Source organism: Rutidosis leptorrhynchoides, chromosome 3 (assembly GCF_046630445.1).
Source record: "Rutidosis leptorrhynchoides isolate AG116_Rl617_1_P2 chromosome 3, CSIRO_AGI_Rlap_v1, whole genome shotgun sequence".
In the NCBI taxonomy this organism is placed as follows: domain Eukaryota; kingdom Viridiplantae; phylum Streptophyta; class Magnoliopsida; order Asterales; family Asteraceae; genus Rutidosis; species Rutidosis leptorrhynchoides.
In genome coordinates, this window is record NC_092335.1 from 528,980,144 (window position 1) to 529,007,070 (window position 26,927).

Genomic DNA, 26,927 nt, shown 5'->3' on the forward strand with positions numbered 1-26,927 from the left:
AGTGGTCTTATATAGTGGTTATTAACATGTTTATAACTCAGAGACTTAAGTTTTACCATCTCAAATCTTGGAATACAAGAAAAATATAAATATTCCAATTGGAATATAAAGTTATATATTACGCTACATACTTACATGGCATGAATTGAATTCAGAAGTCATCAATTTATAAAGATTTTAATCTGCAAGAAATTTAGATTTTGGTTATTATAATTATATTATAAACATATACTAACTATGCTGAACTTGGTTACTATTCACTAGGGTACATTGGTCATTCTACCTTACTGGTTATTTTATGAAAAGCATGTATAACAAATTAACAACACAGCCACCTTATTACGTCAACAACAAACCATCACATGGGCACCTTAATTGAGTTTTTGGATTTGCCAATTGAGTGCAATTTTGGCCTTTCACTTTTTTGGAAGTCACTTCATGGCACACGACCTTACTCTTTTGGTCTTCAAATAATTGTTAATTATTATTATTATTTTTTTAGCAAAATAACGAAAAACGTTTTCGAATAGAAAACGTCTTTCAACAAAGGATACAACGAGAGAAAACCGCAATGAGGGCTCGTACCTAGACACAACCTGAACTATCTATATCTAGCCTCTTGACCATTCCTAACCAAAATCCGAAACAAATTGGGACAACTATAAAACGGAAATAAACCAATGCTAAAACCCAACTAACAAACTAAAAAGGACATCGAACTTAACTACAACAAAGACACAAAGAGACACGAAGCCGAGAACAACAAGGTCAAATATCTTTGAAAAGCACACCGAATTCTTCCATCTCGGCACCTTGAACCAACTTGTTCTTCCTCTTTTGTTGATATTTGTTTTTGAGAGGCGTACTAGTGATCTCGCGCGAATTAATACGAGAAACATTAACCGGTTCGCTCTCATCGGCCATGCTCGTCATCATTCGGTCAAAAGCCTTGAAAGCCTCTGTGGACATTCTACCATTCCCTTTTGCTGAAGAGCCTCCTTTGTTAATCGCATTCGTTGAAACACCCCTCTTGACATCTAGACCTCCCAAAAATAAATTTTGAATAGCTTCCCCGTAATCCAAATCTTCAATGTGATCTTCGAGCTTATAAGAACCCGAGGTGGACGCTTCGTTTGCCTTCTTTCTTGATGTCGAAACAACTTCACCAATTAGACTTCTTGAAACATTTCTATTCAAGACATACCACGATTTACAAAAACCTTCGCAAGAGGGAACTTCGCAATCACAATAATTTCTACCACTACGATCAACCAACACCGGTAATGATCTATCTTCGTCCGACTCCTTTCGTGAAGCCAACAATTCTTCTTTCTTTCTCTTCTTCTCTTTCTTCATTCGCACCAATCTTTCCGCGAATGTTAAATTGTCTTCGTTTGGTTCTGAATCTGGAAAAGGAACAGCTACATCAGAAGGGCTTTGGTCATGTTCAGGCCCAACAAACGGTCTAACATAACCGGTTCTTGGTCAGGAGACTTAGCAGAAGCAATCACCCCAACACTAACAATTACTGGATCAGGATTAATAGTAGTAGATAACTCCTTGTTTGACATCAACATCTTCACCTCCTTAACCCTCCCATCATCATCACCCATATAATCTATGTCACTCAACTCGTCAACCATAACAATCGGGACCTCAGTGCCTAGTGTTTGAGAAGGAAAAACATGATCTGAGGTTACCCTATTACATTCATCCATCACCAAAGACCCGAACTTTATACCCGAATAAGAACCCGCTATATTCGTCTTATGTTTATCTGAATCGCAAACAACCTGTTGAACACAAAAACCATCTCTCTTCATACCATTAGACACCACAAAACGGTTTGTTGATTCCATCAAAGTTTGATCAAAACCATCAAATAAAATCCGTTGTAAACCATTCACATCTAAAATTTCCGACACCCATACATTACTTCTTGCAAACATTGAACCCTTCAAATCAACCTCAACCGTATCATGTATATGCCTTGCATTCGAAGATTTAACGAAAGCTAATAAAGAACCTACTGTACCCAACGATGAGGAGGACCAGGACACGACAATGACCTCAGCAAACACATCACCTATTCTCGTAGCATTCTCTTTTGAAATACACTTAACCGGAACTCCTGAATTTTCTAACCAAGCGTAACGGTGATACGAGGCAGCCAAAACCTTAAACGGGGATATCCTAACAAACTCCGTCGAACTAGAATTAATGATATTCTTTGTAGCGACCCGACAAAATCGTCATTGACGGCGCCGTCTACTTAGGTCCCGTTACGTGGTCATAAGTCTTTAAAACAACGTTTGACCAAAAGATATGTCTCATTCATTTCAAATGTAAAGATTGTTCAAAGTTTACGAGAATAGTTCCACCACAAGTTACGTTACAAAGTTATAAGTACAAATGAAACTTATGCGACACAATTTAAAAGTAGTCAAAAGACGCTCCATGTATGCATATATACTCGACATCCAATGCAAGTATCAAAATAATGAGCGGAAGCATGTATCATGTATCGTTCAAGGACCTGAGAAAAACATAGAAATCTGTCAACGAAAACGTTGGTGAAATCATAGGTTTAAGTAAGTAAGTACAAGTGAACCACAAGATTTGCATCAATGAAATAATAGTAATACATTCCAAAAATTTGTTTCACGAGCACCCAATTATCAATGCTTAACATTCCTTCCATAGAACCCCATCACTTAGTGCTAGAACATACACTGTTTCTCGAAAATATATTTCATCCGTAAACGGTAGCGAACCGTTTGAATGAGGGTTTGTCAAACCCATATGGATCCATACAACATAAGTTCTCGCTTACACCCGGCAAGTGTAACTAATGATAATCGAATTGAGGATTTTGTTCTAAACTCGTATGTAGAATGTTTGTTTTCCTGTACTTGTGTTTACTTAGTAAAGAAATGTTTATGTTTTCTCATCCCAAATGTAAGTTCAAAAAGAGTAAAAGTGGGACTATGATCTCACCTTGAGTGCACGAGTAGTAAAGTACTTCAACAAGTAAACGTGTGCAAAGAACAATGCTAGTCTTGACCTAAACAATAGGTTGTATCAATAAGGGTAAACACGATAGGTCAAAGATGTTCAATTAGTCCTATGGCTCGTTAAGACTCGATCATAATAGCATGTGAATCAAATTGTCATGTTTCATGCAAGGTACAAGTATAAAAACATGTTAGAACGATTGCACAAATATTTGGTTAAGTTTGATTAAAAGTCAACTTGGTCGGGTCAAAGTCAACGAAAAAGTCAACATGTTCGGGTCGGGTCCCGAACTATTTTTCTGAGGTTTTTAATCATATATGAGCATGTTAGAACAAGTTTCATGTGAATCGGAGGTCCGTAGTATGCCAAACATTTTTCGTATTTTGGACATGGAGGTCAGAACCTGACCACGGCTTATGTCGCGCCGCGACATAAGCTGGCCGCGCCGCGGCATTGGCCGTGCGCTGGTACCTGGTCAGTCTCAATTGTTCAAGTCCCAAATCAAAACTCTTTCAAGCATAAATTACAAACCGCTAACTCTTAGAACTCGCACCTTATATCGTTGGAAAGGTAATTTGACAAAGAACACAACCAAATATATTTCACCAACCAAAAACATTATTTGTAACAATCGGCTTTCCAAAATAAATGATCGATTAATGCACACATGTAATACTCGAATTTGATAAGTGCACATTTATGATTCGGGCATTTAATGCATACATACAACACGCCGTTTTGTAGGTAATCGAGCATACAATACAACTAACTACTTACTAACAATAATTCATGGCATTCAATGTATCATCTATTCATTTCGAGCTTATCAAACCCTAACCCAAATTCACCAAAAATCACTAATCAAGTTTATGGAGTTTTCTCAAGCAACCTACACATCAAATTGAAGCTAGTGATACTAGGAACACAATTAGAACATGAACTTTTAACATCTAACAACATATGATCATCCAAAATTCAAGAACAACACACCAAAATTCAAGTTCATGCTTGTTACACTAAAACAACGAGATCGAGCATATAAATTACACACACGACATCACAATGAGCCATAGACACTAACTAACACCATTTCAAGTCAAAAACACGAATTTAGAGAAATCTAGAGTTTTAGAAATGTTACCCAAACGAGATGAAGTTGGTACCAAAATGAAGAGGATGAAGAGAGGATTACGAATATGTAATTTATTTTGTTGTAAGCCTCCTAGATCGGATTTAGATGATGATTGAATGAATTTGGTAATGGTGTGTGTGTTCTTGCTAGAGAGAAAGAGAGAGAGATGGAGATGATAATGAATGAGTGAAAGGGGTTTGACCCTTTGACCTAGTCAAGGGTTTGATCCCTTGTCAAGTTTAGTCCCTCAACTTTCGTTCGGGTGCGTGAATTACCTAAACGAGATAATTTAAAACGCGTATCAACGGGAGATGTTATAAACATATAACGGACTTTATATTAGTATAACAGAAAAGTAAATGGAAAAAGGCGGGATGTTACATTACCTACTCCTTAAAAGAAATTTCGTCCCGAAATTTAAGTAGGCGTAGTAGTCGTTGTTTCTTCCTCGAGATCTTGCGTTTCCGAATTCACGAATAGATGAGGATACTTCCTTTGCATTTGATCTTGTCTTTCCCAAGTAAACTCGGGTCCCCTTTTGGCGTTCCAACGGACTTTAACAATCGGGATTCGGCTTTGTTTCAATGTCTTGACGGAGGTGTCCACAATTTCAACCGGTTCCTCCACAAAATGAAGTTTGTCATCAATAGTAAGTTCCTCGAGAGGGATGACGATATCGGGTTCGGCAAGACACTTTTTCAAGTTAGATACATGGAAGGTAGGATGAACGGAACTCAGTTGAGGCGGAAGATCTAAACGATAAGCAACGGTTCCAATACGCTCCAAGATTTCGAAAGGACCAATATACCGCGGATTTAGCTTCCCGCGTTTCCCAAAACGGATTACACCCTTCCAAGGTGCGACTTTTAACATTACTCGGTCACCGACTTGAAATTTAAGATCGTTGCGTCGTTTGTCGGTATAGCTCTTTTGACGACTTCGGGCCTAAGCCTATCTCGGATTTGAACGATTTTCTCGGTGGTTTCGTGAATGAGTTCGGGTCCGGTGATTTGCACGTCGCCTACCTCGGCCCAACAAAGAGGTGAACGACATTTGCGGCCATATAGCGCTTCAAAAGGTGCGGCTTTAATACTCGCGTGATAACTATTGTTATAAGAGAACTCGGCGAGAGGTAAGTGCTTGTCCCAAGCTTTTCCGAAATCAACCACGCAAGCTCGTAACATGTCTTCCAAGGTTTGAATTGTACGTTCGCTTTGTCCATCGGTTTGAGGATGATATGCGGTGCTCATGTCTAAACGCGTTCCCAATGCTTCTTGCAAGGTACGCCAAAATCTAGAAACGAAACGGCCATCTCGGTCGGAGATAATCGATAAAGGTACACCGTGTCGGGCTACGATCTCCTTAATGTAAAGTTGTGCAAGTTTCTCCATTTTGTCCGTTTCTCTCATGGCAAGGAAGTGAGCGGATTTGGTGAGACGGTCAACAATAACCCAAATGGTATCATAACCGCCCGTCGTTTTTGGTAGCTTGGTGATAAAATCTATCGTTATCCTTTCCCACTTCCATTGCGGGATCTCGGGTTGTTGAAGTAGTCCGGACGGTCTTTGGTGTTCGGCTTTGACTTTAGAACATGTCAAACACTTGGAAACATAAGTAGCTACGTCCCTTTTGATGTTCGGCCACCAATATAGTTGTTTAAGGTCGTGGTACATCTTATTGGCACCGGGGTGGATCGAGTATCGTGACTTATGGGCTTCATCTAAAATAAGGCTTCGTAGGTCCCCATAACTAGGCACCCAAATCCTTCCAGCGTAATATCGGAGTCCGGTCTCCCTAATTTCGAATCGAGAGACGAGAATGTTCAAAAGCTCGTGTGAAAGGTTTTCATCCTTGAGGGCCTCATCTTGGGCTACCCGAATTTGGCTATTAAGGTTTGTGTGGATGGTGATGTTTAAGGCTCGGACACGAAGAGGCACCGCTCTTTCTTTTCGACTTAAGGCATCAGCTACTACATTTACCTTTCCGGGATGGTAACGAAGCTCGCAATCATAATCGTTTAAGGTTTCAATCCACCTTCGTTGTCTCACATTTAGTTGCTTTTGATCGAAGATGTGTTGGAGACTTTTGTGATCGGTAAAGATAGTACTCTTGGTTCCATAAAGATAGTGTCTCCACATTTTAAGTGCAAAGACAACGGCTCCGAGTTCGAGATCATGAGTCGTGTAATTCCGTTCATGAATTTTTAGTTGTCGAGAAGCATAAGCAATGACTTTCGTTCGTTGCATCAATACACACCCAAAACCATGTTTCGAGGCATCGCAATATACAACAAAGTCATCATTGCCTTCGGGAAGTGACAAGATAGGAGCGGTGGTTAGCTTCGTTTTCAAGATTTGGAACGCGGATTCATGTTCGGTTGCCCAAACGAATTTCTTTCCCTTGTGAGTTAATGCGGTTAGAGGACGTGCAACCAAAGAGAAGTTTTCGATGAATCTACGATAGTACCCGGCGAGACCCAAGAATTGACGAATGTGAGTAGGAGTAGTAGGAGTCTCCCATTTACTAATGGCTTCGATTTTCATGGGATCGACTTTAATACCTTGATCACTTACAACATGACCAAGAAATTGAACTTCCTTTAACCAAAATTCACACTTGGAGAATTTGGCATAAAGTCGTTCTTGTCTCAAGAGTTCAAGCACAAGTCGGAGATGTTGTTCGTGCTCTTCTTCATTTTTAGAATAGATCAATATGTCATCGATGAACACAATAACGAATTTATCGAGATACGGTTTGCACACGCGGTTCATAAGATCCATGAACACCGCCGGTGCGTTAGTGAGACCAAATGGCATGACAAGGAATTCATAACTACCATAACGAGTTCGGAAAGCGGTTTTGGAGACATCTTTCCCCTTAACCCTCAATTGATGATAACCCGAGCGGAGATCGATTTTCGAATATACACAAGACCCTTGTAGTTGATCAAAGAGGTCATCGATGCGAGGAAGAGGATATCGGTTCTTAACCGTCAATTTATTTAGTTCACGATAATCAATGCACATTCGTAGGGATCCGTCTTTCTTTTTAACAAACAAAATCGGAGCGCCCCAAGGTGAATGGCTAGGTTGGATAAAACCACGATCAAGTAGTTCTTGGATTTGACTTTGCAATTCTTGCATTTCGGATGGGGCGAGTCTATATGGTGCACGTGCTACGGGTGCGGCTCCCGGGATAAGATCGATTTGGAATTCTACCGGTCGATGAGGTGGAAGACCCGGCAATTCGTCGGGAAATACATCGGAAAAGTCACTAACAATTGGCACATCATCGATATGCTTATCATCGGACTCGACTTTCTTAACGTGGGCAAGGATCGCAAAACAACCCTTACGGAGTAGTTTTCTAACTTTAAGGCACTAAACGAGGTTGAGTCTGGTGCAACTCTTATCGCCATAAACAATCAAAGGTTCACCATTCTCGATAGGAATTCGGATTGCGTTAAGATCACAAAGGATGTGAGATTTCGTTTTGACTAACCAATTCATACCGATTATTACATCAAAGCTTCCTAGTTCCATGGGTATCAAGTCAATTTCAAATTCCTTACCCAAAATGTTTAACGTACACCCCCGGTAATATGTGTCGGCACTTAATAGTTTCCCGTTAGCCACTTCAATGGTATAAGTGGTATCTAATGGAAGAGGTTGAGTGCTAAAAGAATGAGTCAAAGTCTTGGATACAAAGCATTTATCGGCACCCGAATCGAATAAGCAAGAGACATAAGAATTGTTGAGAAGAAACGTACCCGTGACTAGTTCAGTGTCATCCCGGGCCTCCTCGGTGTTGATGTTGAAAGCTCGGCCGCGCGTATTGGGGTTATCTTTCCTCTTCGGGCATGCATTTCTATAATGGCCCGTTTGGCCACATTCGTAACAAGTGCCCATCTTTGGTGCATTGGGCCACTTTCGAGCGACGGGAGTGGCACTTTTACAATCGTTGGCCTTATGACCAAATCCTTGGCACCGATGGCAAATTAGCTTACTACATTCGCCAAAGTGATGTTTGTTGCATTTGTTGCAAAGAGGTAGAATTCCGGCATAACCCTTCTTGCCGTCGGAGGTGAAAGATTTCTTGGCAAAGTTGTTGTTGCTTGATTGGGGAGCTTCCCATTTTCTTTTGTTGTTACCCGACTTGTCCTCGGCCTTAGGTGCCAGTACTACGATTTCGTCCACTGTCTCTATCAATTTGTGGGCCATGTTCAAAGCTTCTTGATGATTAGTGGGTTTGGATGACATTACTCCGTGTTTGATACTCTTTGGAAGACCATCCATGTAAAGTTCAACCCTTAAAGCTTCGGGGTTCACAAGATTTGGGCACATCAAGGCTAGTTCGGAAAATCGTTGATTGTAAGCCTTGAGATCATTTCCGATCGCCTTTAAAGTTCTTAGCTCTTGTTCGAGCCTTCGGGTTTCTTCACGAGGGAAATATTCGACAATCATCTTTTCCCTCAAGTCGGCCCAAGAGAGGGCGTGAGCTTCATCGGTACCCACCGATTGTACATAAGTATTCCACCATGTAAGAGCGACACCGGCGAAGGTGTGAGTGGAGTATTTGACCTTGTCTTGGTCCCGACAACCGCTTATGCTAAAGACGGCTTCCGTTTGCTCAAACCATCGGGTGAGCACGACTGGTCCCCCGGTTCCATCGAAAGTGTGAGGTTTGCACCCCATGAAAGCTTTATAGGAGCATCCTTCGTTTGAGTTACCGGCTCCGTTGTTGTTGTTGTTGTTGTTGTTGTTGTTGTTGTTGTGGTTGTTATTATTATTGTTGTTGGATGAGTGACCGGCCATGGCCGCATCTACGGCGGTAGCTATCATCTGTTCGAGAGCTTGTTCGGGAGTTTCATTGCGGCGTACACGACGAGGAGCCATTGTTCCTTCAAGACACAAGAATATCATTGATTAGTATTCTCAATAATACTAATCGTGATATAGAATAAAGATAAAGAGAAGTTTTTCCTCGACTCGCCTTAAATTCTTTATGCCATAATGTCGGAACGTTCATATGAGTCACCGTAATATAATCCCGGAAATTATATTACCCTGATTCATATGTGCATTCGACATTATTCTATAAAGTCAAGGTGGCGTGTCAATCAAATTAAACAACGTGAGATTAAGATGAACTAAGAGTAGATATGAGTAGAAGCGTTCGAGTATAAATGCACAAGTAGTCAAGTAATTCCTACTTCAAGTCTATATGCCGGTTGTAGTCTAGACTCACCAATGTACCCTATGACTCGGGGTCGACACCAATGAACTCTAAATCCCTACAACCAACGCTCTGATACCATCTGTAGCGACCCGACAAAATCGTCATTGACGGCGCCGTCTACTTAGGTCCCGTTACGTGGTCATAAGTCTTTAAAACAACGTTTGACCAAAAGATATGCCGCATTCATTTCAAATGTAAAGATTGTTCAAAGTTTACGAGAATAGTTCCACCACAAGTTACGTTACAAAGTTATAAGTACAAATGAAACTTATGCGACACAATTTAAAAGTAGTCAAAAGACGCTCCATGTATGCATATATACTCGACATCCAATGCAAGTATCAAAATAATGAGCGGAAGCATGTATCATGTATCGTTCAAGGACCTGAGAAAAACATAGAAATCTGTCAACGAAAACGTTGGTGAAATCATAGGTTTAAGTAAGTAAGTACAAGTGAACCACAAGATTTGCATCAATGAAATAATAGTAATACATTCCAAAAATTTGTTTCACGAGCACCCAATTATCAATGCTTAACATTCCTTCCATAGAACCCCATCACTTAGTGCTAGAACATACACTGTTTCTCGAAAATATATTTCATCCGTAAACGGTAGCGAACCGTTTGAATGAGGGTTTGTCAAATCCATATGGATCCATACAACATAAGTTCTCGCTTACACCCGGCAAGTGTAACTAATGATAATCGAATTGAGGATTTTGTTCTAAACTCGTATGTAGAATGTTTGTTTTCCTGTACTTGTGTTCACTTAGTAAAGAAATGTTTATGTTTTCTCATCCCAAATGTAAGTTCAAAAAGAGTAAAAGTGGGACTATGATCTCACCTTGAGTGCACGAGTAGTAAAGTACTTCAACAAGTAAACGTGTGCAAAGAACAATGCTAGTCTTGACCTAAACAATAGGTTGTATCAATAAGGGTAAACACGATAGGTCAAAGATGTTCAATTAGTCCTATAGCTCGTTAAGACTCGATCATAATAGCATGTGAATCAAATTGTCATGTTTCATGCAAGGTACAAGTATAAAAACATGTTAGAACGATTGCACAAATATTTGGTTAAGTTTGATTAAAAGTCAACTTGGTCGGGTCAAAGTCAACGAAAAAGTCAACATGTTCGGGTCGGGTCCCGAACTATTTTTCTGAGGTTTTTAATCATATATGAGCATGTTAGAACAAGTTTCATGTGAATCGGAGGTCCGTAGTATGCCAAACATTTTTCGTATTTTGGACATGGAGGTCAGAACCTGACCACGGCTTATGTCGCGCCGCGACATAAGCTGGCCGCGCCGCGGCATTGGCCGTGCGCTGGTACCTGGTCAGTCTCAATTGTTCAAGTCCCAAATCAAAACTCTTTCAAGCATAAATTACAAACCGCTAACTCTTAGAACTCGCACCTTATATCGTTGGAAAGGTAATTTGACAAAGAACACAACTAAATATATTTCACCAACCAAAAACATTATTTGTAACAATCGGCTTTCCAAAATAAATGATCGATTAATGCACACATGTAATACTCGAATTTGATAAGTGCACATTTATGATTCGGGCATTTAATGCATACATACAACACGCCGTTTTGTAGGTAATCGAGCATACAATACAACTAACTACTTACTAACAATAATTCATGGCATTCAATGTATCATCTATTCATTTCGAGCTTATCAAACCCTAACCCAAATTCACCAAAAATCACTAATCAAGTTTATGGAGTTTTCTCAAGCAACCTACACATCAAATTGAAGCTAGTGTTACTAGGAACACAATTAGAACATGAACTTTTAACATCTAACAACATATGATCATCCAAAATTCAAGAACAACACACCAAAATTCAAGTTCATGCTTGTTACACTAAAACAACGAGATCGAGCATATAAATTACACACACGACATCACAATGAGCCATAGACACTAACTAACACCATTTCAAGTCAAAAATACGAATTTAGAGAAATCTAGAGTTTTAGAAATGTTACCCAAACGAGATGAAGTTGGTACCAAAATGAAGAGGATGAAGAGAGGATTACGAATATGTAATTTATTTTGTTGTAAGCCTCCTAGATCGGATTTAGATGATGCTTGAATGAATTTGGTAATGGTGTGTGTGTTCTTGCTAGAGAGAAAGAGAGAGAGATGGAGATGATAATGAATGAGTGAAAGGGGTTTGACCCTTTGACCTAGTCAAGGGTTTGATCCCTTGTCAAGTTTAGTCCCTCAACTTTCGTTCGGGTGCGTGAATTACCTAAACGAGATAATTTAAAACGCGTATCAACGGGAGATGTTATAAACATATAACGGACTTTATATTAGTATAACGGAAAAGTAAATGGAAAAAGGCGGGATGTTACATTCTTAAAGTTATCCTTATCACCACAAATACAAATACAACCGAATGGACCTAGCTTACAAATATGAGAAACGTGTGCGTTGCACGAAATCAAGAAACTAGAAACTTTAGTATCTACCAAAGGAACAATGTCAAGTAAGAGTACTGCCCTTTGAAGTTTTTGAACGATCGCGTGATTAGGCTCAATAGTACACCGAAGTTTCTTGCTCAACAACGACCCCGAACGATCAGTCTTACTGAAACGATCAGTCGGCTTACCGTCAACTCCAATTTTTGGCCAACCCACAAAAATTGGTTGCCCAAAAATCCTGGAGCCATTCAGCTCTTGTACAGCTCTGTTTGCGTCATTCGAATCGACAAAGGAGACGAAAGAATAACGTCTCGATTGCCAAAATTTAATCTCTTTAATCGTGCCAACTTTATCGAAGGTGGATTCCACCATATGACGAGTAACAGAGCTAATAATCACTTTCTTTTTAAACCGCTAATAAAAGGTAAATAAGTGGCTTGCTTGTAATCACATTCTTTTCAATTTCGTAACCCAAATTCACTTCTATTTTTGTAATCACTACGTATTTTGTAATTGTTAGTCTAAGATAGGCATCATCAATTGTTGTTACTATGAATTTAATCCTAAGAGAGGAGTTAGCCAGGGAGACTCAGTCTCGCCTTTTCTTTTCATCATTGCGGCCGAGGGACTAAATATCTTAGTTAAACGAGCAATCTCCGCAGGTAAAATCAAAGGCATCGAGGTTGGACATGACAAGGTTTTGATCTCATACTTGCAATATGCTTATGACACCATCTTTTTTGGGAATAGAGTTTAAGAAATATATCAAACACCACGAAGTTACTGAAATGCTTCGAATCACTCTCGGGTCTCAAGGTCAATTTCAATAAAAGTAATATTTTTGCTGTAAAGATTTCTAACAGAGAGATTGATTAGATAGCTCTTAAGTGCGTGCGGATGCATGGCATGTTAGTTCCCCTTCATTTATCTCGGCCTACCAATCGGGGTAAAAATGTAAAAATCTTTGTTCTGGCAACGAATTATCTTAAAAATCAAGAATCGGCTATCGGATTGAAAGGCCAAAAATCACTATATGTTGGGAGGCGTTTAGCGTTAAATAAATAAGTTCTTAGTAGCATTCTACTATACTAATTATCTCTTTTTCATGTTCCATCAGGTATCATCAAATTACTAGAATCCTTGCGTCATATATTTTCTTGGGGGGTTCCGGTTCAGGTAAAAATTATGCTTGATTAAATGGGATCACACCTTATTATCTTATTCGGGAATAGAGGAAGGACTATCTACATCTTTCCTCCATCATACCTTACACATGTGAGATTGAGTATTGTTGTTGTTTCTGTACACCTTCTTACCTTATAATTTGATGTCTCAACATCGGTTCGTTGTTTGTAAAAAAAAAAAAAAAAAAAAAAAAAAAAAGCTGTACTTGGAAAATGGTAATGGTCGTTTAAATCAATTTTAGTGCTTTATGGGTGAGGGTTATTACAAACATCTACGGGAGGGATGAGGGTTTTTCGTAATTTAATTTTTGAAAAGTTCAAATGACGCTCTATGTTGATTGATATTATTAAAGCTTCAAAGATAATCGAATCGCTCGGAATATACTTTTCAACATATTTCACACGATTAATCGGCAATGAAGAGCAAACTAGCTTTGGATTGATCAGTGGATTGACATCAATAGTTGATCAACCCATGATTCTATGCACTTCCATCTAATAATAGAGTTGGTATCGGTTGATTTTATAATTTTCATCATGTATTATGTAGCATAAATAGTACTCTGTATACAGATTCTGTTTTGCTCGGCATGGTTATACCCGCTAGTATGCTGGTGCTATTTCCCTGTGATTCATTGTGAATTTCATTGGTGAATAAATAAATATATGATATATGATGTTTTGTTTTTAAAAAATATAATAATAATAATAATAATAATAATAATAATAATAATAATAATAATAATAATAATAATAAGATGTTTAATATAATTATATAATACTCCTTTCGTTCCAATTTGATAGTCGAGTTTTTAACTTTTCAAAGTCTTTATTTTTTTTAACTTTGAGTAAAAATAATTTTTTTGTGTTAAAATTATATAAATAATTTGATTTTCATTTGTCTTTTCATTTGGTATTATTTTCCTCAAATATTGTATAACACAAAAAAATTATTTAAAGTCAAAGTTAAAAAATAAAAACTTTCAAAGTCAGAATAGAACTATTAATTTGAGACACATGAAGTATACATTATCACTAATTAATCTCTTCCTTCATCCTACTTTTTAATGTTCACTTTATTTATTTGTCTAAGATCTAGTGTCTAGTTGTATTGTATAAATAATTAATGAAAATTAAACACTATATTATTCCCATCTGTTATCTACTACTCCGTATTATTCTTGCTCATTCATTTCATAGAAGATTTCAGTTACACTTGTTTCAATATAATGACAAATTGATAATCGTGCGATATATCTTAAATTAGTAAATTTTTTATGAGCAATAAACTTGAAAGTAATGAATATTTTCCGGTGGCAGGCGTCGAAAGCATTCATGCTTCCCGTTTTCCCGCGATGTCTCTTGGTAAATCCTCTTGTTCTTTTCGTTTTTCCTTGAAGGTTGTCTTGTTTGGCCGTGTTTCCGTGTTACGACGGCGACCTCTTCGGTCGCTCCTAGTTCTCTACCACATGCGGCGAACTCTCTTTGTGATTATTTGAGGATGTCGATTTGGTTTTTGTTTAGGTTGTTGTTTCTTTCGGTTTGGTCAGATCTGGGGCGCTGGCTCTTTTGTCGACCATTTTTTTTCCTGCGTAGCAGGTTGTTCTTTTTTTTTTTCTTTTCAAAATGACGTTTTTTTCTCTTTTTGAATCTGCCGAAGATTTATTAAGTGACCTTCTTTCTTTTATCTTTTCTTTTGCACCGTCCTGTGCGCCTTGAATTTTCGTCACTTTGGTTTTGTTTTTGGTCGGAGCTCAGGTAGGTGGTTGTTATGGCCGTTTCGTATCATTTGGCTTGGCCTTTGTTGTTTTCTAGTTCACGGTCTCTGGTTTCATTCGTCTATTCTTCTCATCGTTGGTTCTTTCGGGAAAATCGATGTTGTTGCTGACATAACTGATAGGGTCAGGTTTTTTTTTTGGGGGAGGTCTCTCGATAGTTTCTTTAATGTACGTAGGTTTCGTCTGGTTGATGCTTCTTAGTGTTCCGATTTCATGGCAAGTGCATTTAGGGTTTGACTATCGAGGGTTTTGTTCAAATTTCTAGTTGTGGTCTTGTGAATGGTATTTTTGGGATTCCCGACGAATTGTTCAGGTTGTGTCATGGACTTGATAGGGTGTGGTCGGTTGACTGTGAGTTTTGGGGGGTCTCTTGTGTTTGGTAGCAAACTTGTAGCAAAACTATCATCCGTTAATTTACATAGTCATTCTTAGCTTCAACATGCACATCGATAAAGACTTGGGAGATTCACGATGGGTAAACTCTTTTATGCTCTTTATGTAAGGTCCGTTCCGATTCATATACTCACTTATTCTTTGAGTGTTGTGCTTCGTAAGAAAATTGAGAGAAGGTGCGTGGTTTTACATATATTCAAGAAACTTTAATTGGTTACATATTTCGGATCATTTATCTCGTGGTTGCATTTTGTTCAAACTAGTTAGTTTAGAAACACACAGCTTTGTATAAAGCATTTTAGAAAGTAGTTTTACTAATAGATTTCTCAATTGTATAAATATAGTGCTTGTGTTAATGAAAAATAAGAAAATCAATTCACAACTTCTCAGATTTTTGCCTGAGTGGCCACTGAGTTGCCCAATGGCGCACACCACCTGGGTTCAATTCTTGGCTATGCCAAATTGTTCAAAAAGTGAGTGTGACTGGAGGGTGCGTATAATGCGCAATTCACCCAATAACATGTCTCGCGCTCTGGGCTTGATTACCCGAGGTTTTACCTTCTATGAGGGAGCTAATGTGCTCGTTCATAAGAGGGTTTTCCTCGCTTACCTAAAAAAAACTTCTCACATTATTAATATGGTATCACAGCTGGAACCAGTCACCAGAACCTTTCTGGTCACCGGAATCTGACCCAACTTGGATCGGAATCTGAAGCATGACTTGAACAACGTACTGTAAGCATATGAACATGCCTTAAACGTGTCATCATCTACGTCTTTCTCCCTGGCCTGAAATTGATAGCTGACTTCGCCGAAACGCTAGCTTATTCCGGCAAGTGACGTCGGAACCCTAGCTTTTTCAGGCCAATATCGCTGGAACTCTAGATTTGTCCGGCCAAATTCTCCGGAACCCAACCTTTTTTTCGACGACAAATTCTCCGGAACTCCAAAAATCTGCAATTTATGCTTTTGTGTTTCTGTGTCTTTGTTTAATTCAGTGTCTGCTTATTCTAGACCACGCACATCGATAACAGAACTGTGTGTTGCCTGTGATTCTCTTAAACTCAGATTTGAGTAAACAAACTACATAGGTTTTAAATTAATTTTAGTATATTTCATTTAAAATAATTTTGAATCATATAGATTTTGAACAATGCAAAGCTTAATTTTATTCCATCAAACGCACCCTAAAGATATAAATAAACTTTCTCTCCTTATTTTTACCATTTAAGAAAATAAAACAATATTTTAAAATAGTCCGAAAAGGATTATCAGACAATTAAATCGCATGGAGAGTAAGTAAAAAAGGGTGTACAATCAAATGGCTTACAGTGTAGCGGTTTAACTCATCAATTTTGAGGTTGTGAGTTTGAATTTTGCCGTGAACAATTTAAGGGTTGTGTTTTTGCTTTTTTTTTTTCTTTTTTTTTTTTTTTTTTCAAAAAAGAGGGTACAACAATTAAATACTTATCTACAGAATTGCATATGAATAAATCTACTTGACTTTTAGCCAGCTCAAGTGGGCATGTTGCCACTTTGGCCTGCCAACAGTTAGTTAACCAGGGACCCGTTTTGACAGTTGTACCACGACAAATTTTTTGCAACATAATCCCTCAAAATTTTAATATCTTCAATTACGAAACTTTTCTATAACTTCAATAAATATTGTTCGAATCTTATGGGTGTTGCAACTTTTTGTACTACGTTATGTGAATTTTTCTGTTTCAACCTTAACGGAACCGAAACAGATAACTTATGGTCATTCGGTTTGTTTCAAAGTTATTTTTCTAATAAAGTTGTTATCTATTACGAGTATAATTAAAATTTAAATATTCCTCCCGATACTTTGTTAATTATTGGACAAAATGTAGTTTGAATCACCCACTAGAATTCTCAAGTTAATATTATTATTTTTTGGAAAATTAAACAATATGTATATTATTATATATAACTATAAGTATGTACAATGGAGATAGTTAGATAGCCAAAGTAGCTATACAACACTACAACTCGATAGTATAAGCAAGATACACGAGAACTATAACACTTATAGACGAAACAAACACGAAATTACAAAGAATATACTATCAGCCCGGATATTTACTTGCGCCACACTTGGATTATTCGGTTATACAAGCCATTGTTGCCAAACCAAACAATCATTTTTCTAACGTTTTTCACCCTTTTTTAAATGACTTAATAAGTAATTTATAATTTAAATGATTCAATTTTAATTAAATAATAATTAACATTAATATAATTGAGTACATATACATATATTATCAAATATTAAATAAATTAAATTAAAGTAAATTAAACAAATAAAATAAAAAGATCCGAATCTAAGCTATCGAACATTCCGAAACCAAAGGCTTAATTAATCTTACGGTTAGAGATTAACAGCAAATAATCCCTAAATATCTCACCCCAATGACAAATGGTATCATTCCAGCATATAATTTAACCAAAACACATTACACTATTAACCCAAATTTTTTGTGTGTATCTCCGTCACTTTAAAAAATTCCACAGCCGGCAACCACCGTATTTTCGCCGGATAATTCAAGATTCCGGTGGGTTAAGTTTATTTTATGGTTTCTGAAAAGTAGGTTGATTTCTGTTTCTTCAGTTATTCACCAAAAAAAAATAAAGTTTAGTACTTTATTATATACGTCTCTGTTGCGTGCTTCTTGAAATAAATATTACTTAACTATTAGTATTAACTAGAGTACATTTTTTTTTATCAAGAACCAATTTTGTTAAAAATGAGAAAATAATTTTTTTTTTCTGTCATCATTTCTGGGTGTAAGGATACCTAAAAATACAATCTTTTATTGTTGCAATTTCTGGGTTTGTTTTGAAAATTGAAATCTTTTGAAGGGTTACTGAAATCTTGAAAAAATATATATATACATATAGTTGTATGTATATATAGGAGGTGGAAGATGGTGATGATGGTGGCATCACAGAAAAGTTCATTAAAGGCAGTGTTTGAAAGGGTGGGAGTTTATGGTTTTGGTGGTGGCAGTGGACCCAAAAGGCTAAAATATGAAATTCATGATGATGGTGACACAATGGAAATGGTGCAAATTGGGGCTGATAGAACCAAAAATGTACTAATTTTAATGAGTGATACTGGTGGTGGCCATAGGGCTTCAGCTGAGGCTATCAGTGATGCTTTCAAGATGGAATTTGGTGATGAATACAGGGTACAAATTTTTATCCCCTTCATATGTTTAAGTAAAAGTTTTTTTGAAGTCATGATCTAATAATTGGTTTGTTATATGTTTAAATTCAGGGATTATCTTACATTTCTGAAATATTCTATCTTGAGATAAGTTTTGGGATTAATACATTTCTGAAAAATTCTTTTTGATATTAATTTTGGCAATTTTTTGATGGTCATATTATATTGAAGCTATAAGTGCTTTTTTGCTTTTAAAAAGTTACATGATTAATTGCCAATGGAAAATTAAAAGTAGGAAGGTAAAAAAAAAAAAAAATAAAAATAAAAATTGTGATGTGATCCCGCGGTTGGTGGCCTGGTCTTTTAGGGGAGGTCAGGAGTTCGACCCCCGTTGGCTATATATTAAAAACACAATTTCATCCCTGCCATGAAGTATCCACCCATGGCACCTTTCCCATATCGTTTGGGGGGTAAAGGGGAGGCCGTGCCCTTGGATCGGTTTCAAGGTTTCCTCCCGGGCAGCGATGGGGGCGGGGTTTATCGCTGCATCGGCATAGTCGAAACGGGAGATAATCGCAACGGGTGGTTAAAGTCCCCCTCGGGTGATCCCAATCGCTGTTAAAAAAAAAAAAGGAAGGTAAAAAAAAACATTCACAATACAATAAACAGTTTTAGGCTTTTCATTTTATCGAAAGTTTGTGTCTTTTGAAGGCAGAGATGATCTTACATTTGTGAAAAATTCTATCTTGAGATCAATATTGGGATTAAGAAGCAGAATACATTTCTTAAAAATTCTATCTTGATATAAATTCAGGCAATTTTTTGATGGTCATATTGCATTGAAGCTATAAGTGATTTTTTGCTTTTAAAAAGTGACATGATTAATTGTCAATGGAACTACAAGTAGGAAGCTTAGGAATTACATTCATTATACCATAAACAGTTTTAGGCTTTTCATTTTCTCGAAAGTTTGCGTTTTATGTGATTTTTGTTGAATATTTTTTCTAAAGTTTGTAACTTTATACAGTTTCTGTGATTGTAACTTGTGAATTTTTCGGTTTTTATAGATATTTGTTAAAGATGTATGGAAGGAATACACTGGTTGGCCATTAAACGACATGGAAAATCAGTACAAGTTCATGGTTAAACACGTCCAGCTTTGGAGCGTAGCATTTCACGGAACGTCACCAAGATGGATACATGGTGCTTACCTTGGTGCCATTGCTGCCTTCTATGCCAAGTATATATTTAACCTCATCCTATCACTATTTGCATATCTATTCAATTAACTAATCTTAATTCTTACACATACTTTGCACATACGTTAATATCATCGATAAACCAACACTAAATCCTTGATTTTCAATTTAAAACTTTTTTTTTTCTCATATGGTAAAATCTTGAATTGAAGGGAAGTTGAGGCGGGTTTGATGGAGTACAAGCCAGATATTATAATTAGTGTTCATCCGCTTATGCAGCACATTCCGTTGTGGGTTCTTAAATGGCAAGGATTACAAAAGAAAGTCATCTTTGTGACCGTTATTACCGATCTTAATACATGCCACCGGACATGGTAAACTCTTTTTTTCCCATAATAATCACTTAATTAATCACATTGGTCCGCAAAGTATTAAAATTTCTGTTATGTAACCAGGTTTCACCCCGGGGTCAAAAGATGTTACTGCCCTTCGGAAGAGGTATCAAAGAGGGCTTTACTAGATGGCTTAGAACATAACCAAGTACGTGTTTTCGGATTGCCCGTTCGGCCCTCTTTTGCCCGTGCTGTCCTTAACAAGGTAACCACTTTTTTTTTCCATGGTAGTTTCGGTTTACGTGGGTTAATTTGAGAATTTTTGTAGGATGACTTACGAGTAGAGCTAGAACTTGATCCGATACTGCCTGCGGTTTTGTTGATGGGAGGTGGTGAAGGTATGGGCCCCGTTAAGAAAACTGCAAAGGCACTTGCGGAATCACTATACGATAAAGAAACAGGGAAGCCAATGGGACAAATGGTAGTAATATGTGGTCGAAACAAAACTTTAGCTTCTTCACTCGAATCTTTAGAATGGAAGATCCCTGTTAAGGTATGAATGACTGCATTTTGCTATAGGTTGCAATTTTGACCCGTTTACTTATGTATGAGTTATTCGGGTTGTCTTTTACCTGTAATGGGTCAAACAAGTTATGAGTATTCGAAAGTGCATCTTTTTGTGAAATATACGTTGACGGAATTTGTGGTATTTGTAGGTTAGAGGATTTGAGACACAGATGCAGAAATGGATGGGTGCTTGTGACTGCATTATAACCAAGGTACGATATTTCATTTGTTCGTGAATCTTGGGGTTAAAAGCTTGAATCTTTATATGATTTTGAGGTATTTGCTATTTTTGTCGGATTTTGTAGGCTGGTCCTGGCACAATCGCTGAGGCATTAATCAGAGGGCTTCCGATTATCCTCAATGACTATATTCCAGGACAAGTATGTAAAGTCTACTTTTATATGCTTTACATTGTATTATTATATACGTATTCTTAAGTATGTGTGGTTTTTGACATATAAGATTAGTATGAAGTAACAATTTGGATGAAATCTATATTATGTTTTCATAAATTATCATCGGGTTTACATATGATTAACAAAAAAACATACTCTTACAATGAATTTACTATCTTTAATTAAGGGATTAATGAGGTTGTATGCATTTGAAAAGCACTTTGACTTTTAACCTATTCATACCTTTCCCATATAGCAATGTTTACTGATACGACCCGTTGGATAAAACAGAACCCAAGTTCATTCATAGGTCACTTGATTAAGGTCAATAAAAACTATGTCAGAATTAAAATATTGCTCGATCTGTTACTTATTGTGATATATTTTGGACTAATAGGAAAAAGGGAACGTCCCATACGTGGTAGGCAATGGTGCGGGAGTGTTCACTCGAAGCCCAAAGGAGACAGCTCGAATAGTGGCTGGATGGTTCACCACCAACTCAGATGAACTCAAGAAAATGTCCCAAAATGCTCTCAAGTTGGCTCAACCAGAGGCAGTATTTGACATAGTCAGGGACATTCATGACATGGCAGGTCAACGTGGGCCCCTTGCTGACATGTCGTACGTCTTAACATCTTCCTTTTCAAACTTAATTTAGCTAAATGTACATGTCATTTAATAGTTATTGTTAATTATTACTTATCATTCTTTGAGCTTGAATAAAAGCTTTTGTGTGGGGCAAATTGTAAAGTTTTGTGGTTGTTAAGGTCTTTTAGAACGGGTTGTTGATTCAGAATTAATAACATAAAAAGTTTGTTTCTTTACATTCCTTATTATGTGGGTATGATCATTTTACAACCTATATATACACACACATGGTACAGCTGTTAATAAATAAATAATAAATTTATCCAACAAATGAAGCCAGCCTATAACCATCTAAGCATGAAAAGTTGATTAGTATACCAAATAAAAGTTTAAGCTTTTTTTAGTTCAACTAAAGTTTACTCTTTTCTTCCTTGTCTAAGATAGTCCATTCTGATCACCCATAACTGCTCTCCAACTGCTTTCATTTCGGGGCGGTCCACTCGTGTCGGAGCAGCACATTGCACATTGAAAAGCTAAAGCCAGCATCTTTAAAATCATTTCACCGTCTACGCCTTCTTTCATTTGAGGGTCAACTAAATCCATAACGTCACCACCGTTATACTTCCCAAATGCCTGAAATCAACGACCAAAAAAGACGCAAACTTTTCAGGTCCACACTAGCACAAAGTACCAGTAAAATATTTCGGAAAACAATAGCTTCCCTACCAACTCAAACCGACCCATTTTGGCTTGCATAATAATGTTACCCAATTAGTCACCTAACATGCCTGACCCGCTCATTTTGCCACCACTAGTTCAAGAAAGGAACTATAATACTTAAACGAAAGTACAGGTATCAATGCACAACGTACAGATTAAGAAACTTACCCATCTTATTGTCACCTTCTCCTTTGGAGATTTTTTTGACTAGATGGGCCGACGACCCGTAAGGATTTCGTTAAGTAGAACCCCGAAAGAATAAACGTCACTCTTTGGTGTAAGTTGATAATATGTTCTCATGTACTCAGGCTCAAGGTAACTGACCGTACCCCTCACTTTAGTCACAACATCCGTTTTATCGGTTTCTGTATCACCAAGTCTTGCAAATCCAAAATCGGACTTGGGCTATCACGATTCACACTTAATTCTGCATCATCCTCCCCTTCTTTGATAAGACTCGTCCTCGAGTCTACATCATCGCCACTATCCTCGATATATGGTTTCAAATCAACAACATTATAAGTGGCCAATACATTGTAATGACCCGAAAGTTCAACCTTGTATGTGTTGTCGATAATTTTTTCTAGCGCACAAAAAGGACCATCACTTATCTTGTCTTCAGTAGATCGGGTGATTGGCAATACAAAAGGTGCCAAAGTGATATTCACCATGTCCTCTTGTGACTCTTCGTCACCATCAGAATCATAAATAGGTACGGTGTCCTCAACCGCACAAGGTTCGGCAACGTACTCCATGTTAAAAACTCGATCAACCGAATCAACAAAATCATACGATTGAGCTGCTCTTGAAAATTTAAGATTCTCAAGCTTTATCTCTATATTACGCAAGAGATTTTTCATGTCTTCCAACTCTTGAATCTTGAGATTCAGTTTCTGAATCTCAACTTGTTTAGCAATGCCTGAAATCTGATACCACATAATGCGGAATTGGGGATCGATGGCTAAATAGAAAAGATAGATGTTAAACCTTCTCAGTTAACAGAACACAACCTTGTCGGTTGAACAAAAAAACCTGCACGGTTTAGTAAGACTTCACGTCTTTTCTTTTTTATTTATCAAAACTCAAAAAACTAACTAGAAAACTTAGGGCTTATCACCAAAATACCCATTTTTTTGAAGCTTGTTGACTGACAGCCCTAAAAAAAAAAGTTTGACAATTTGCTCTCGCAAGGCGCAAGACACCTTGCGTCTATGCGACCTTGCGTCCATGCGACCTTGCGACTTTGCGACCTTGCGTTAAAGGCAAACGCAACAAACAGCCTTGCGTCCATGCGTCTTGCGCCTTGCGCCTTGCGTCTTGCGTCTTGCGTCTTGCATCTTATCCCGATAAGATTTTCATGATTTCGTGAATAAGATTTTGTACGATTTTTGTACTATTACGGATAACACTTTATTTCTTTCTTTGTTCTTATATCTGAAACTACATTCTGCACAGTTTCATTTTCACTTCATTTCCACATAAATCATATAATTTCAAGCGTCATTAAGGTAAGTTTCCACCATTTTTTCTCTTGTTGTTTTAAATAATGAGTTTCCACCATGTCATTAAGGTAACCTTTGTTATTCATATATGTTGTGGTGGTTCTTTTCAATTTATTAATAACTTACCTATGTATTTGCCTCTAGATTGTTTTAGAACACGATTAAAACTCCCAGTTGCTCCCCAAAAACCAATTACTCGAAGAATATTGTTAAAAAATGTTCTTAGAAAAATTAATTTGCCACCTAATGCTCCTATTTCAATGAGATATATTGTCGATAATCTTGTTTTTGATATTACTGATGATTATGAAGACTTTCGTGATTTTCTACAACATGCAATATCAAATGCTCCTATTGATATTTACATTGTCGACAAAGTTACAATGCATCAACTCCCAGAAAACTTACAGTCATTGCAAATCCTACCAATACACAGTGTCCATCAAAACCTACCAACACACGATGTCCAACAAAACCTACCAACAAGCGAGGCCCAAACAAACCTTCAGACACCCAATTTGGAAGAAGCACGACCTGAAGTACCACCTCCAAACACAGAAGAGTTTGATTTCTTCAACTATGGCGTTGAGAACGTATGTAAAATTAAAAAAAAAGATCACCCTTTTCAATCAGTTGTCGCGTCTAGTGATTCGGAGGAAGAAAATGACAGAGAAGATCAAGATGAAGATGAAGAAGAGGAAGAAAAAAAGGATGTATTCTGGAATATGCCACTTTTATTGAGTGAGCATGACCAAGAGACTGAATCTGAATCTATGAGCCAAATAACAACCAGTTATAGAGTATCCGATTTGATTAAAGTTCGACAAACCTTTTTAAACAAGGATGATTTTATAAACCACCTATACACAAAATGTCTTAAAGAAAACTTCCAAATTAAGCCTGTAAAGTCAGACAAATCTCGATTCACCGGTAAATGCATGTTGCCAAATTGTGAGTGGAAATGTAGTGCATATAAAATACGCCACACTGACAACTTCATCGTAAAGAAAATGCATGACGTACACACATGCTCACGTACCCAAATTATGAGAAATAATAAACATGCAACCAAAAAGGTGCTAGGAAGTATTCTGATGGAATCGTTCAAAGCTGCAAATCGAGACTATAAACCAAAAGATATACGTGATGATGTTGGCAACCGTTTTCGGGTAAGCATTTCTTACAATCAAGCATGGAGAGCCAAGTGTCATGCAATAGAGATGCTCCGTGGCAGTATGGATGACTCGTTCTGAATGCTTCCCATTTATCTTCATTACATTAAGATTCATAACCCAGGAAGCATGACAAATGTGGTGACTGACAATGAAAATAGATTCGTGATGTGTTACATGTCTTTTGGCGCAGTTGTAAGTATCACTCATCCTAAAATTGTTTTATCTTAAACTAATAGCAATCTCATTTGATTTGTTTGCGTGCAGATTCGATCATTTATCCAAAATGTTCGCCCTATTATCATCGTTGATGGTGCACATTTGAAAGCTGGATACTTGGGTACAAATTTAGTTGCTGTTGCAATGGATGCCAATAACGGAATTTTGCCATTGGCTTATGGAATTGGTGAAGGCGAGACAAACGAGGTTTGGTCATGGTTTTTTGGCAATCTAAGAGATCATTTAGAGAGTTGTGGTATGAGTAATCGCATGTCAGAGATTACCTTTATTTCGGATCGTGCTCCTTTAATAGCACATGGTATTTCAAATGTGTTTCCTGAGGCCTTTCACTCTTTTTGCGCACGTCATCTATTCATGAACATAAAAACGATGTCCAACAAATTCAAATATTTTGAATGGCACTATTGGAAAATGGTTAAGGCTTATCGTTTGTCAGATTTTCAAGATCATGTTAGTGTATTTGATCGAAGATTAAAAGCATCTCACAAGTATCTAAATGACGTTGGTTTCAACAAATGGTCCAGAAGTCAAGCTGATCATGTTAGGTATGCATACCTTACTAGCAACAGTGTAGAGTCTATTAACGCTCTATCCAAACATGCTCGCAAACTACCAGTTTGCATGTTATTGGAATTTTTTCGCGCTTCAATACAGGATTGGTTTTTCAAACATCACAACAAAGCAGTTAGTCTTACTTCAATGGTTACTCCATATGTTGAACGTAAATTAGGTAAGAGGACGAACAAATCAAGAAGATGGCAAACATTTCCATCGACAAACAATCTAATAGAGGTGTGTGACGGAAGGAAAAACGGCCTCGTTAATCTAGAAGATAGAACTTGTACATGTGGGCAATGGCAATTATCAGGCATACCTTGCGGACATGTAATTGCAGCAGCACGACTCTTTGGAGTGGAAGATGTAACATGTTATGTATCACATTGGTTCTTGTCTCAAACTTATGTAAATACATATTCCGAACACATCCTTCCTTTGCCCCATCGATCCGAATGGTCGGATCCAGGGCCCAAGATCTCGAAAATCGTAAACCCCCCTATTCAAAAGAAAAGAGCACCTGGACGCCCAAAAAGTACCGATCGGATTCCATCTCAAGGTGAGGAAATTGAAAAGAGAGTAAGAACATGTACTCGTTGCAAGCAAGCAGGTCATAACCGAACAACATGTAGCGCTTCTTATGACCTAACCGGTGAATCTACTTCTCAGAGGGTTAAAAAAACAGCATTAAAATCAAAGTCAAAGTCGAAAGAGAAAGTCGAACCTTCACAAGCTTATCAGTCTCAATTTTATCAAACGTACGATTTAGACCAGAATTAGTTAGTTCATGTTTTAGTTTGTTGTTTACCAGTCTCATTTTGTTGTTTATGTTTTGTCTTTAGTGTAAAATTAATGTTTACTAGTTTAAATCTGTGTTACGGAAAGTTTTTGTGCTATTGTAAGGACGCAAGGACGCAAATACACAACTTGCGTTGGACGCAAGGACGCAAGACGCAAAGATATAAGCAGACGCAAGGTCGCAAGAAATAACTTGCGTCTGTCATTCAACCAGACGCAAGAACGCAAAATACAACTTGCGTATGCCATTTAAAAAGACGCAAGGACGCAAAATACAACTTGCGTCTGACAAATAACCAGAAGCAAGGACGCAAAAAATGCCTTGCGTCTGTCTCAGAGTTTTTACATTCAAAAATTACATGTATAATAATAATAATTACATCTACAAGTTAACTACTTAACAACCTTTGGGTCCTTTGGTTCCTCTGGTGGTGGTGGTTCCTGTGTGTCAAAGCATGCACGGAAGAATGTTCTTGCCATTCGAAT

At 37.5% G+C, this 26,927-nt stretch overlaps 1 protein-coding gene across 1 annotated transcript; it reads left to right on the top strand.

The window, feature by feature from the left end:
* The first annotated feature begins 17,630 nt into the window (after positions 1-17,630).
* Positions 17,631-21,661, top strand: LOC139898368 (monogalactosyldiacylglycerol synthase 2, chloroplastic-like). The gene is made up of 8 exons (XM_071881099.1): positions 17,631-18,395; positions 19,441-19,613; positions 19,785-19,946; positions 20,028-20,169; positions 20,233-20,457; positions 20,621-20,683; positions 20,777-20,851; positions 21,264-21,661. The coding sequence occupies exons 1-8, from the start codon at positions 18,132-18,134 to the stop codon at positions 21,522-21,524; spliced, it is 1,365 nt and encodes a 454-aa protein (XP_071737200.1). The 5' UTR covers positions 17,631-18,131; the 3' UTR covers positions 21,525-21,661.
* The last annotated feature ends 5,266 nt before the right edge of the window (positions 21,662-26,927 follow it).